Source organism: Manacus candei, unplaced genomic scaffold (genome assembly GCF_025592945.1).
Source record: "Manacus candei isolate 608988 ecotype Guabito, Panama unplaced genomic scaffold, ASM2559294v1 h1tg000046l, whole genome shotgun sequence".
Lineage (NCBI taxonomy): Eukaryota > Metazoa > Chordata > Aves > Passeriformes > Pipridae > Manacus > Manacus candei.
In genome coordinates, this window is record NW_026138094.1 from 3,447,412 (window position 1) to 3,460,208 (window position 12,797).

Here is a 12,797-nt window from a genome sequence, read left to right on the forward strand (position 1 = left end):
TAAAGAATTATATGTGCAGAAAACTGAGTTAAAACAGTTGATGGCAGGGAAATTCTGTGCTAGGGGACTTCTCTTGAGCTGATTAATTCGAAGCATACAGCCTGCTCCCTGCTGGATTCTTTCCCTGTCCACTTTGTATTCCTTGAAGTGACTCCCATCCTTTTTGACATGTAACTTTGGTTGAACATGTCTAAGATACCTGCCATGCAAAGAAAGGTGAAAAGAGAAAATAAAAATTGACACCATAGATGGGTTTCTGGGAACCATTCACTATTATGCCCCTATATCAGAGCCTGCTGTAAAAAAATCAGCCAGTCTGAATAGTAGGAATGTAGTAGCTGGCTAAAGAAGGTTGGAATGGTTCCTTCTGAGGGTGAGAAAAATCTGCTTCTTGAAAGTAAATTCCTCTGCTCTCGTCTTGGTGCTGGGGGGAATTTCGCCTGTAGATGAAATGCAGGGGAGTGAGTCATGGATCGGGAATGTTTCTGAGTCTGCAGGCTGCTGTTCCCAGGTCAGTGTAGCAATGGCTGTTTGTAAATCAAGCAGTTAATTCCATGATGATGTTCACTGGCTGAACGTTGATCTACATTTCTGGTTTTGGTTTCTGTGACAGGATAACAGCTCTGCCTACAGGAGTTCTTCAGATCTATGGTGTGGAACAGAGGGATGCTGGGAATTACCGATGTGTTGCCACAACAACAGCCAACAGACGTAAAAGCACCGAGGCAGTGCTGAGTGTTATCCCAGGTACTCACCACCTGAGGGTTTTTGGATGTCATCATGTTCTTTTTTATGTTGTAGCAAAAACTCTTAAGATGCTTGAAAGAGCTGTAAGTGTTCTCTGAACCACTTGTCCAAATAACAATTTTACCTCCTTGTATCTTGTGGCTAAAATATTGTTCAGTGTAGGTTTCCAAATTACAATTACCAAATAAGGTTTTGGTTTAAATTTAACTTTCAGCATCCTTAAAAAAAGTTTTATTTCGTATTTAATTGAAATTTTTTTAAATTGTTCTCACTTCTTTTTCTTTTTTTCCCCTCCTGCAAAGCCTCTGACTTGAAGCCTTTTCACAAGCCATCCATAATAGCTGGTCCTCAAAACATTACAGCATCTCTTCATCAAACTGTCATACTTGAGTGTGTAGCCACAGGGAACCCAAAGCCAATCATCTCATGGAGCCGATTAGGTGGGTCTCAAAACTACAGCATGCAACCTTCAGCCTGTGGAGAGGAAGTAAAACTGGAAAGAAAGGATTCGAGCAATTAGGTTACTGTTCTGAGGCTTCATGTAGCAGGTTAGGGTAGGATAAGTGAAACACTTTTAGTTCCATGCTTCCGTGCTGCTTTTAAGAAGCCCCGAGGTTTTCTGAGGCTTTAGACTCTGTTTCTGCTGTCAGTCCCTCACTGACCCAGCAGGGTGGGCACAGTGACAGGGAGGGTGGTGACCTCCAGGGATCTGTGACTGGAGTAGGATCAGCGGTGAGTTAGGGCAGATTGGGGTGGTTGCATCCTGTGAAACAGTCCTGTAAATGTTTCTCCCACTCTTCTTCTTAGAAGCCCTGTGTGAATGTGGTTTGGACCTTGTGTTAATGGACCATTTGGACTATGAGTAGGTGTAGACAAACCCAGAATAGTCTGGAAGGGGAAGAAGGGGAGAAGAGGGATGCAGTAAGAATAATTACATTCAGCAGTGCATTGTATTTTTTTCATGAAAACTACCTTGTTTTTATTCTGGCATGTACCTAAATGCAAAAGTCAGGACTGTATGTGTAGAAACAAATCATGAAAAGTTTTCCTCCATTTTTATTTCTAAAAGTGTGAGAAATAAATGTATCTTTCCTGTTTGATTCAGTGGCTCTTACAGACAAACAAGCAAGAAAAAAGTTTCCCTAATAGTCATAGAGCATTTGCTGGGAAAATAGAAGAAAATACACTGTAATCAAACATACTGATTTTATACACAGCATAATTCAGAGATGGATGATCACTGTTTGTAAAGATGATGTGGATGTTGGTAGTGATGAACTGAAACATAGTGCAAGGCAATTGAGGAGCCTAATTGGGAAAATGGCATTAGTTTTTTAGCTGTGATGGTGAATTTCAGATATAAACCACTTATGAAGTGGTGAGGCCCAACCATCTGAATGGTCAGATAACTGGAGCGAAGAGCAAAGTAAATGCAAAATCAAAACCTCTGAAGGTTCATCTGTGATTTCCTTTGCATCTTTTGACTTTTAAACTCTAACCTATGCTATTACTGCCTAGACAACCCTATTCAGTGAAGGTATTTAGATACGTTGAAGAGCCTTGTGACCCACTTCTGCTGCTTTCCCAAACAGACCATAAGTCCATAGATGTGTTCAACACCCGTGTCCTTGGCAACGGGAACCTGATGATCTCTGACGTGAAGGGGCAGCATGCAGGTGTGTACGTCTGCCGGGCCACCATCCCAGGCACTCGGAACTTCACGGTAGCAATGGCAACTCTCACCGTGCTGGGTAAGCTGCCTTGATTGTCACTGTGTTTTAACATCCTGTGGCTGTGTTTTTGAGCTCTGCTGTATACTGGGCTCACTTTTCATCCAAAACATCATGCAAGGAAAGACTGCAGAGGTTAAACAGATCACAGAACTGTGGCTGCCTTCTTCTGTCTGTTGACTTAGATGAGAAGTGTCAGATACTCGGTGTCTGAGTCATGAACTGGCACTTGGAGATACCCAGGTGCAATGTTTGCTCTGGGAAGACAGGCTTTCAACACAGAAAAGGATCCTGCAGTCAAGCAGAAATATGTGATATAAATCTATACTTCAAGAACAGTATGTCATAGGCTGAGGTTTGATTTGTTTCTATGGGTAAATGCATAAATAAAAATGTGTAGAAATATGACTGTGCAGATAGTCTGTATCCTTAAACAAATGTGCTTTGTTCATAAGGAAGGTACTTTTTGCATGGGTGTATGTTTATTTGAGAGGCCTGAGGAGAGAGGTTTGTGTGTAGAAAATTAATTATTATTATGACTGTCCTTGCATTTTTGGGGCTCAATATTTTAAAATTATTTTTTCTCCTTGTTACTTATCTGTAGCTCCACCTTCATTCGTGGAATGGCCGGAAAGCTTAACAAGGCCTAGAGCTGGTACTGCTCGTTTTGCTTGCCAGGCAGAAGGAAATCCTGCCCCTAAAATTTCATGGTTAAAGAATGGAAGGAGAATACACTCCAATGGTAGAATAAAAATGTACAACAGGTAAGACTGTAATTGCCGTATGAGAACTGTGCTACCAAAAGATGAAATTCCAGTAACTATATGTAGTCAATCAAGATACAACTCAACTAAACCTGAAATCAGACATTAAATGGAGTCAGGGGCATTTCCTTGACAGAAGGAATGCAGATTAGTCAACCCCTAAAATCAGTAAAGTTTATGTGATTATTGCAATACCAGGCAGGGTGGGTGGGCAGGATGAACTGAAGAGTTTCACCACAAAGTTACTTTAGATATACAGAGTGTAGCAGAATATTGCTACTGCTTCTGTAAAGTGAGCAGTTTAAGGTTCTGCGTTTTGCAGGGAGGGAATAGATGTGCAGGTTGGTTTTAACTATGCCTGGCTTTGCAGGCAGAAACAGAAACACAGCTGGTTTTGAGGAACACTTCAAGCTGCTAAATTTCACAGCTGGGTGTCCATTTCTGATAGAAGAGTTTGTGGCCCTAAACTTAGGAAGCAGAGGCAAACTTACCTGTTGTTGAGCTAAGTTTATCCAAGATGTGAGCTTTTTTTCCCTACCTTTTTCTTCCTTTTGGATCCAGTAAATTGGTGATTAACCAGATCATTCCTGAAGACGATGCCATTTACCAGTGCATGGCTGAGAATAGCCAGGGATCTATTCTCTCAAGGGCCAGACTTACTGTGGTTATGTCAGAAGACAGGCCCAGTGCACCTTACAACGTCCATGCTGAAACCATGTCAAGCTCAGCAATCCTGCTGGCGTGGGAGAGGCCCCTCTATAACTCGGACAAAGTGATCGCATACTCGGTGCATTACATGAAAGCAGAAGGTAAGCAGCTGGATTTAAATACTATCTAATTATTTGTATGTGACAAGAAGAACTTGAATGTCCTAGCAAAGGCTATCAGATTTGAATGGTTCATATCCAGGGCTGCGTCAGAGCACAGCAGCACATACATGTGTATTGTAACCAACAGTCATGCCTGGGGAAAAATGCCTTTGCCCCATCATCTCATTTTGTGGGACTGAGTGTTCTTCCAACTCACCCTTGTCTGATGGCTCCAGTGAGCAGATTCTGAAGTTAGAAGTGGACTTTAAAACCTGGGGCCTCCATACTGCTATCTGGATTTCCCTCTGTCCTCAGCAGACCAATCTCTTCTGTGTGTGCTTGGCAGGGAAGAACAAGCATACAGCAGGGTCTTGGAGGCTTACAGAGCTGAACTTTTCACCACAGACTTCTCTTTTGTCTAGGTCCCCAAATCCTTATGACTTTACCAACTTTCAGGTATTTTGGAGTAGAATAGTTGATACTTTGTCTTACCTACCTTCTCTTAGAATGAATATTGACCGAGTGGTAAAATCCACTCTCCTTTCACCTTTGGTCTTCTGTAATGAGAAAATTATAATCAAACACTAAAATGTGCTGAATAGCCATGAATGGTTTATCCCAGTCTCTGAAATTATACACAAATTCCTGCATGAAAGAGAATGAGTAGCTGGAATAAAAAGAGTAACTAGACACTATAAAATCCCTTAGTATTATGTAATTCCTTTAAGATATATCTAAGGTGATAGGAAACAGCCATTTTTCAAAAGCAGAAGCGATTGATAAATTACTTGAAAAATTGTTAGGTGCTTAAAGTAAGCAGCTCTGTTTTCTAGGAGTGCTTTCTGTTTCCATTTCTATTCAGTAAGTGGTTTATTGAAGGACAGGACTGCAGATGCTCAGCTCTGTGTGGAATACCAGCCTGCCATCTGCTAAGCAGAGGACAGGAAGGACAGCTTAATTACTCTAATACTGATGCAGGAATAGCTGCCTTTGCTTTTGCAAGTGGGATATTTCAGGACACAAGAGAATTTTGTCTGAAGGAAGGAAGGAAGGAAAGAGTTTTAAAAGATAATGAGGACAAGAGGTGTGGGAAATTACCCCCTACTCTTTCAGTCACTGAGGTATTGTGCTTGCAATCCCCTCTTAAAGCTCATATGAATAAAGTCACACTAGATAAGTTATCTGGATAATTGTAGAGAGCAGAGACCAGGTAACTTCAAAGAAAACTGCAGAACTGTCCTCAGGGAAGTGTGTATTTGTGCAGGAAATACTCTTGCACAGTAGTGAAAGGAGGTATCTTCTGGAATGTCTTCTGCAAAATCGTTTTGCAATCTCTGCTTTGCTTGTCCAAAGGTTGTATTCTGTGAAATGAGATTGTAGCTTGTCTTGGTTTAAAAAACAAAACTAACTTCAAACAAAAGCAACCAACCAAGCAGAAACCTCTGATTTATTTCAACTTACTTTCTCAACTATCCTTTTTTTTCATCTTTCCTGACTGTCTTGTGATATTTACTTTATTTAATGTAATGCTGTTATGCATCCTTTCATGTTTGTGAAGAAATCCCCACAGAGAGAGTGGAGAGGGCTGTTTAAGAGGTGTAATTACGGTGATGGGATTCAAAATGTAGATGCTCTACATGAATTTTTAATTTGGTAACATGATTGTGTAGTACCAGAAGTTTGCATCAGAACATAAAAAGCACTTTTGTCTCATTTTGTAGAAAAAAGTGCTGAGCTTCAAAGGCTCTGGATTATTATGTATTAATGTAAATGTTTTGTATGAATGTATAGCTTTCATTATTCCTTTCAGCTTGTCTTTCCCCACTCCACTCTCACACCCTGTTACTGACCCTAGTAAAGGTTAAAAATGGTATCAGGTATATCTGACGTAAATAGATTTTATCTTGCTCAAATCTTCTCGTGTGTAACTTTTTTCCTTATACATTTATGTTCACGTATTGCCCACTTGTTTTAGTTAGGAACCTCATTTGAAAGCATGAGTAAAAACAGTATTGCCAAAGAAAACAGTGCTTGCTAAGTCTCCTGAGTTGTACTGATGCTTTATGATTCCATAAACTCTTAAACAGAAAGCAAAAATGGGTAATGCATGAATGATATGCAGTTTTATGATTTTTCTGTAGACTTCACTATGTGGTAGGTGCTTTGATTACAAAAGATACCATCTCTCATCATTAAATTTCACAACCTGAATATTCTGATGTTTCACTGTAAAAACAAGTTCACATTCTCTTTCCTATTACAAAAAAAAAAAGTTAGTGTTTTAATCAAGTTAGTTGAAGAAACTAACAGGTGTGGGTTTTGTGTTTTTGTTTTTTGTTTCTTTTAGCAGAATATTTTACATTCAAATCGGGGTCATAGTAGCAAGAAGAATAAGGGTCTGATGAGCGTGCATGTTGGAGTGTGTTAATTCCTTGTTAGTGATTTAGAAAAGGCACAAAGGGAACAGTGATTGTGGTGGAAGGCAAGCCTTGTTCTCTATTATGGCTGTTTCATTAGGGCCTCTGCATGAGGCCTAGCAATCCATTCAACGAGAGAACAAGTCCTTTTAATTTGAGCTCAAGGATCTTGTTTAGCAGGTCAGAAATCGTGCCTTGCAATTCCTAATTAACAAACCATTAACTAGTCTGTTGTGAGATGCTCGTAATCTTGTCTAATTAAAATGCTATCAAGTTAATTCATAAATGTGGGAAAACTTAATGGTGGAATTTGCCTTTCGTTTTGTTTATAAATTCAGCGGTGAAGAGGAGGAGCTGGCTCTTACAGAGTTTTGATTAAGGTGACATGCACTTGGTGTGAATTGTTCGTTAACACAGCAGCTTTCACCACACTTGGTCCACTTCATAGCCTTCCTCTATAGGCATAAAGCCCAACAAAGACAAGGACTGCTGCCTGCATTGCTATGCATATTTTAATGTGAATTGCTGACAATTTTTTTCTTTTTTTTTTTTTCTTTCTTTTCTAACAACTTGCTAAGGAGCCAAACATTTTTGAAGCTCATTCTGGTCTGTTCTTATTGGCCTTTCTCCAAACTGAGGAAAAAAACCCTTGTCAATCAAATGTACATAGAAATTGCAGGGCTAAAACGAGATCCTTTTGCTGAATAAATTCTTTCTGTTTGTTTCTTTTGGGGAGGGGGTTGTTTGTTTTGTTTTTGATGGAGTGAAGCCTTCACATTCCTCGCAGTCTACTATAGAAAGGCTTTGTAAATAGGTGTTGAAAAAACGTCCCTGATTCTAAACAAATAGATTTAGAAGCTCAGTATGAATGATGAGGCTATTAGAACTTGTCGTGTTACTGTACATGGGGCACAGTTTGTTGTGATTAATTCTAAATAGGGTTTAGAGTTGCATTCAGCATCCCTTATTCAGCAAAAGCCTGAAACACCATAACCTGCAGCACAGCAAGACACAGTTATTCCTGTGCATGAAAGAGTTTTTACTTAGTAGGGTTGAAAACATAAAGGTAGGCTGGGGAAGAAAGTGAAATTTACTCTGTAAGATCTTAAAGCCAAGATACTGTGATGTTTGAGGATTTTCAGGAATTTTTGATTGTCTACCCCTTGTTTTATGCCAGGTTTAAATAACGAGGAGTACCAAGTGGTCATTGGAAATGATACAACCCATTACATTATTGATGACCTGGAACCAGCCAGCAACTACACCTTCTATATTGTAGCTTATATGCCTCTGGGAGCCAGTCAGATGTCAGATCATGTGACTCAGCACACCCTTGAAGATGGTAAGACAAGTTGTTTTGGTGAACATTTTTATTTGCACTGAATAGAAATGTGAAATCCAGTGCTAACCGTTCTCGAGGATCTCTAATTTCCATCGATACCAGTGAGACTTCTGGATACACACCGTGCAAGCCAGCCAGCTAATGAAAGGAATGAGAGTCAAATAACATTCTGATAGAGCAACAGTGTACATCACAGGGAGTATTTTTCTGTCTTGAAAGACATTTTGTTAAATCATGTTAATCACTGTTCTAGACCTTTAGGAAGTCTTGTGATGTTGAGAATTTGATAGTAACCTAGGATTTAGTCTCTATGACTGAAATGTGGATCAAACTGCACATCCACTCCATTTTTTTGCAGATGTTGTAGCTAAAATTTGAAATAAAAATTTGCTATACACCCCCCCAAACATTTTGATTTGGTTTTTTTGTGTCTATGTGCTTTTTAGTACAATTGGAATGTCCTAAAAGACCCTACTGACTTATTTCTGTGCAGTGATTTAATTAATCTGAACATCATGGTAATAACAAACTGTTTAGTGTTGTGCATTAGAACTGATTAATAAATTCTGACAGGGTTAAGCTTTGGCAGCATGGAACATTGCCAGTTCCAGTTGTCTACCTGTCTCTTTGTCAGGAGTTACAACCCTCATTACATGGTTGGTGGAAGAAAACATGCACTGAGTCTGTGACAGTACAGGTGGTTGTCCTGACTCAGTTTGAGCTGCTGTTATCTAACCTTGATAGGCAGTTTTCAGACCATTAACGTGCTGATTACTGCTGGCAGGAATAAGAGAAGAAAATGTTGAGAACCTTAAAGAAAAAAGCTTGCTTAGGCTATAGGTGAGAAGTATAAGAAGTGTCAAGTTATCCCTGAACAAGAATCTGCAAAACTTGCTGGATTCTTTCCTCTTACATTACTGACACCTCAGCATAGGCCAAGATGTCAGATGAGAATTTTTGATCTTTTTTTCCTCTGAGCTCAAAAGCTTTGTCTTTCCCTTTTTAGTTCCCTTGAGAGCACCTGAAATCAGTTTGACGAGCAGGAGTCCTACAGATATTCTCATATCTTGGCTGCCAATTCCTGCAAAGTACAGGAGAGGTCAGGTCGTCCTGTACCGTCTGTCCTTCCGCCTCAGCACAGAGACCAAAATCCAAGTCCTGGAGCTCCCAGGGACTTCAGATGAGTATCTCCTCGAGGGCCTGAAGCCTGACAGCGTGTACTTGGTTCGTATCACTGCTGCAACAAGGATTGGCTGGGGAGAGGCATCTTTGTGGACTTCGCACCGAACTCCCAAGGCTACCAGTGTGAAAGGTGACTCTCAGCATACTTTGCACTGAGCACCAATGGCTTTTGTGGTTGTTGTTGGGGGGTTTTGTGGTTTTTTCTTTTTTTTTTTTTAATTTCAAAATTGAGTCTACAAGCTAAAAGGTTTGATCAGCTCGCAAACATGAACTAAAGCTTCCTGCACCATTTTTTTCAGTGTAAAGTACATTTCTGCCAAGTGGGACATTGCACATTAGCAGTGTGTACAGGTACTGAAAGGGTCTGAGTTGGTGCATGTAAGTCTGTATTATAAACAAAATGCACGAATGTTTTGAATATGCAAATTGGCTTGGTATTTGAAGTCTAATTTGAGTTGTTAAAATTGAACTTTGGTTTACATTATTATTTAGTAATGTCGTGCAGAAGAACATTCAACTTTGCATGAATAGGTTGAAAAATATGTAATTTGAATTCACATTTGCTCTGTCTCACTTTAAAAGAGGAGGTAATTTTGTAACTATTTTTGGGGTGTTATTGTTTTTCTTTAAAAATAACTACCTTATAAATGTATTAATTTATTTATTAAGATATGGAATTAAAAGCTGTTAGTATTCTGTTTTATCCTAAATTAATTTGTTAATTTAGTTTATAGGGAGTCAGACATCATAAGAAAGAAATAATTAGGTGAATACACAGATGAGTTAGAATCAAAGTCTTGAGGGAACTTTGGACTTATGGGCACCCGGATTTTTGCATGAAAAATAGTTATTTCTAGACTATAAGACTATTATGTATATTTCTTTAAAACCAGCACCAAAGTCTCCCGAGCTGCGTTTGGAGCCCATGAACTGCACAACCATTTCAGTGCAGTGGCAGCAGGACTCTGAGGACACTGCAGCTATTCAGGGGTACAAGCTGTATTACAAGGAAGAGGGGCAGCAGGAGAATGGACCCATTCTGTTGGATGCCAGTGATCTTGAATATATTGTCAGTGGTTTAGGTGAGTATATAAAATATTTCTCATCTGTTTTGGGAGAGAGCGGCATCTTAGAGAGCTTGAATCATTAGACCTGCAGGGCAACAATGTTAGTTTGACCATCTCTTTTCCCAGCAGTAAGCTTTGCAAGCTGCAGTTGGGCTGCTGAGGGAATAATCCTCTCACAAAACGTGTGTTGCACAACACTGAGATAACCAGATCTTGTAAATCTTGTGTAATTTGGAAGAAGGACACCCTGCTGCTTATCACAAGATACAGAACTTATAGTTAGTAAATACTGCTAGTAAATGACCTGTCTTTTTAATATGCAGGTTTTTTCAGCTTTTTTGTATTTATGCCTGATTTAGGAACAGTGAAAGATGAATTCAAAATACTGAAGATTTTTCTCTGGTGTTTCTAACTTATTTCTCTGTTATTTGTAGCCTCTGTCACAGCCACACTGCACAACGAGCACTGGTTGTTCACCACAGCAGCAAGTAGCCCTTGTGCACGTTATTATTCTGTTAATAATTTTAAGGAGTACCAGTAAATATTTGCAGGACTGAGCACAAAGATTAGGGCACAGAACTTGCTGAGTCCCATTGGAGTCTTTCCATTGATCACCTGACTGTTGAGATAGTTTACTTAGGGGTGTTGTGGAGAATTAATCTGGACTAAATTATCAAAATTGACCTGCAGTCTTAACTAGGTCAAATGGCCTCTTGACCATGCTCAGATATTCTCATCTGCTGAATACAGTTGAGATACTATTTTAGGGAAGATTTGAGGAGAGCATCCTGGTCTGTTAACTGGACAGCTGACCATCTGTGACCATTTCTATCCAGAGCATCTGGCAGTGGCTGACTGTTTAACAGAGCTGTGAGACAAAAGAGCATTGGGTTGAAAGGATGTGGTGTCTGTGCGTCCTAAGACAAAAATTAATAATTTTTTTTCCTCTCCTCAGTATGGAATTACAGAGCAGTAATTTCAGACACACACAAATTTATTAACAGTGTGATCTACATCATATGGATTTTCTCACTACACTAATCTTCCTCAGATTAAAATACTATTTTACAGATTTATGTTCAAATATATATTATCTATGTGTTTTTATTGTTTTTTCTTTCCATGTAGACAGGAGAAAATGAAAGAAAAGTGAGTTTGGGAAATTACAACTTTCATATGATCACAGCTAACTGAATTGCAAGAAGGAATAATTCATATACTTGAGTTAACTATTCAGTCATGGTGCACATGATGTGTTGAGTGCTAATTCTTTATCATAACTCTCAGTATCTAAATATGGTGACCAAAACATATCATCTTGTTGCCATAATTTATATATTTTAAATGTACTTAATCTGTGCTGCTGTAGATTAGGTCCACTGAAGAGCATTTTTTTCAAATATCTTTAGTAGTAGTAATTTGGGTTTTTTTTAATGAGATGTATTGAGTTATTTGAATGTATATCAAATATGGGAAGTTTTCATATGTAAGTTTCTTTACCGTTTTCTTATTTTTGTTTGCAGTAAAAGGCACTCATTGCTACAGCTACAAAAGGCAGCACAGGAAATTTGATTAGGTCATGATTTTCCACTGCTAAGATGATTAAATATGCTGAAGCTTGGAAAGTTCACACAGTGAACAAAGTTCTCATAGTGATAGTACCTGTCTGGCTGCTGTGTTTGCCCATTGCCAAGATGCCTGTTTGAATAACTTGTGCATGCTAAATTATTTCTTTGAAAACAGTACACAACCAACCTTCTTCTGCCCCCCGCAGCTGCACATGTGGAGAATGTAACAGGTAGAATTGTAAGCAACATATAAACCCACGAAGACTGTAGCAATATCCACACATTAAAAAGGGATTGATTTGCACTTTTTTAATTTCTTGTAAGTAATCTAAATAATTTGGACTAGGACATTTATGCATGCATGTAAAAATTATTAGTTATTAGGAAGCAGTCCTACCTGGCAGAATTTGAGATAAAACAAGATGAGCCACACACTGGGTTTTGTGACTGTGGTGAACTGATTCTTCATGAACTGGGCAGAGGCTTGGAGTACTAATGTTCTGTCATCCATTTGCCTCTCCTGAGGACACTAAACTACTGATTTATTGACAGCCTCTTTAAAATAAATGTCTTCATTATGAGCTACAGGAATTAGTAGAATACTGCAAGGGTGAAACTTGAAGGGGAAAAGTGTGTTTTAAGATTTTTGGTTTCATTTATGTTGGATAGCATGGTCAAAAGGAAAGGTTATTCCTAATTTGGAAGAATATACTAATAGTCCTAGGTGCTTCCCCTTGGCTAAGATGGAGCAGTTTCTCATGCACTATCTGTTGCCAGTGAATTTAAATGGCTTCCAAACACTCCCTCCTTGTGTCTTAGTTTGTCATGACCTAAGGCTGCTCTACCATTCCCTGTTCTTTTGCATAGTTAATAAACTGCAAATAGACTTCTAGTGACATTTGGAGCATGTCAATACATCAGTCCAAGGAACTTTCTGCAGACATTGGTACAAATGCCAGTTGTGCAAAATCTGTGTGTTTAAATAAGACAGTTCACTTTGTGGCAATTGAAGTGCATCACAAAGTGAGAATTCATAATATTCTCTAATCAAAGAGAATATTAGCATTGTTATTATAAGCACTGTTGATTGCCTTGATTGTTGATAGCATTGATATAACTACTATAAATGATTGCAAATGTCTACAGGACTCTTGATGGAAGGATAATTATG

General features: G+C 38.9%; 1 protein-coding gene across 1 annotated transcript in view; it reads left to right on the plus strand.

Moving 5' to 3' along the window:
- The window catches only part of PRTG (protogenin), an 82,379-nt gene that overhangs the window by 31,368 nt on the left and 38,214 nt on the right, over positions 1-12,797 (plus strand). The window contains 8 exon segments of the mRNA XM_051796662.1: positions 614-747; positions 1,050-1,187; positions 2,340-2,498; positions 3,082-3,241; positions 3,803-4,050; positions 7,645-7,809; positions 8,816-9,121; positions 9,885-10,073. Coding sequence (XP_051652622.1) covers positions 614-747; positions 1,050-1,187; positions 2,340-2,498; positions 3,082-3,241; positions 3,803-4,050; positions 7,645-7,809; positions 8,816-9,121; positions 9,885-10,073 — 1,499 coding nt within the window.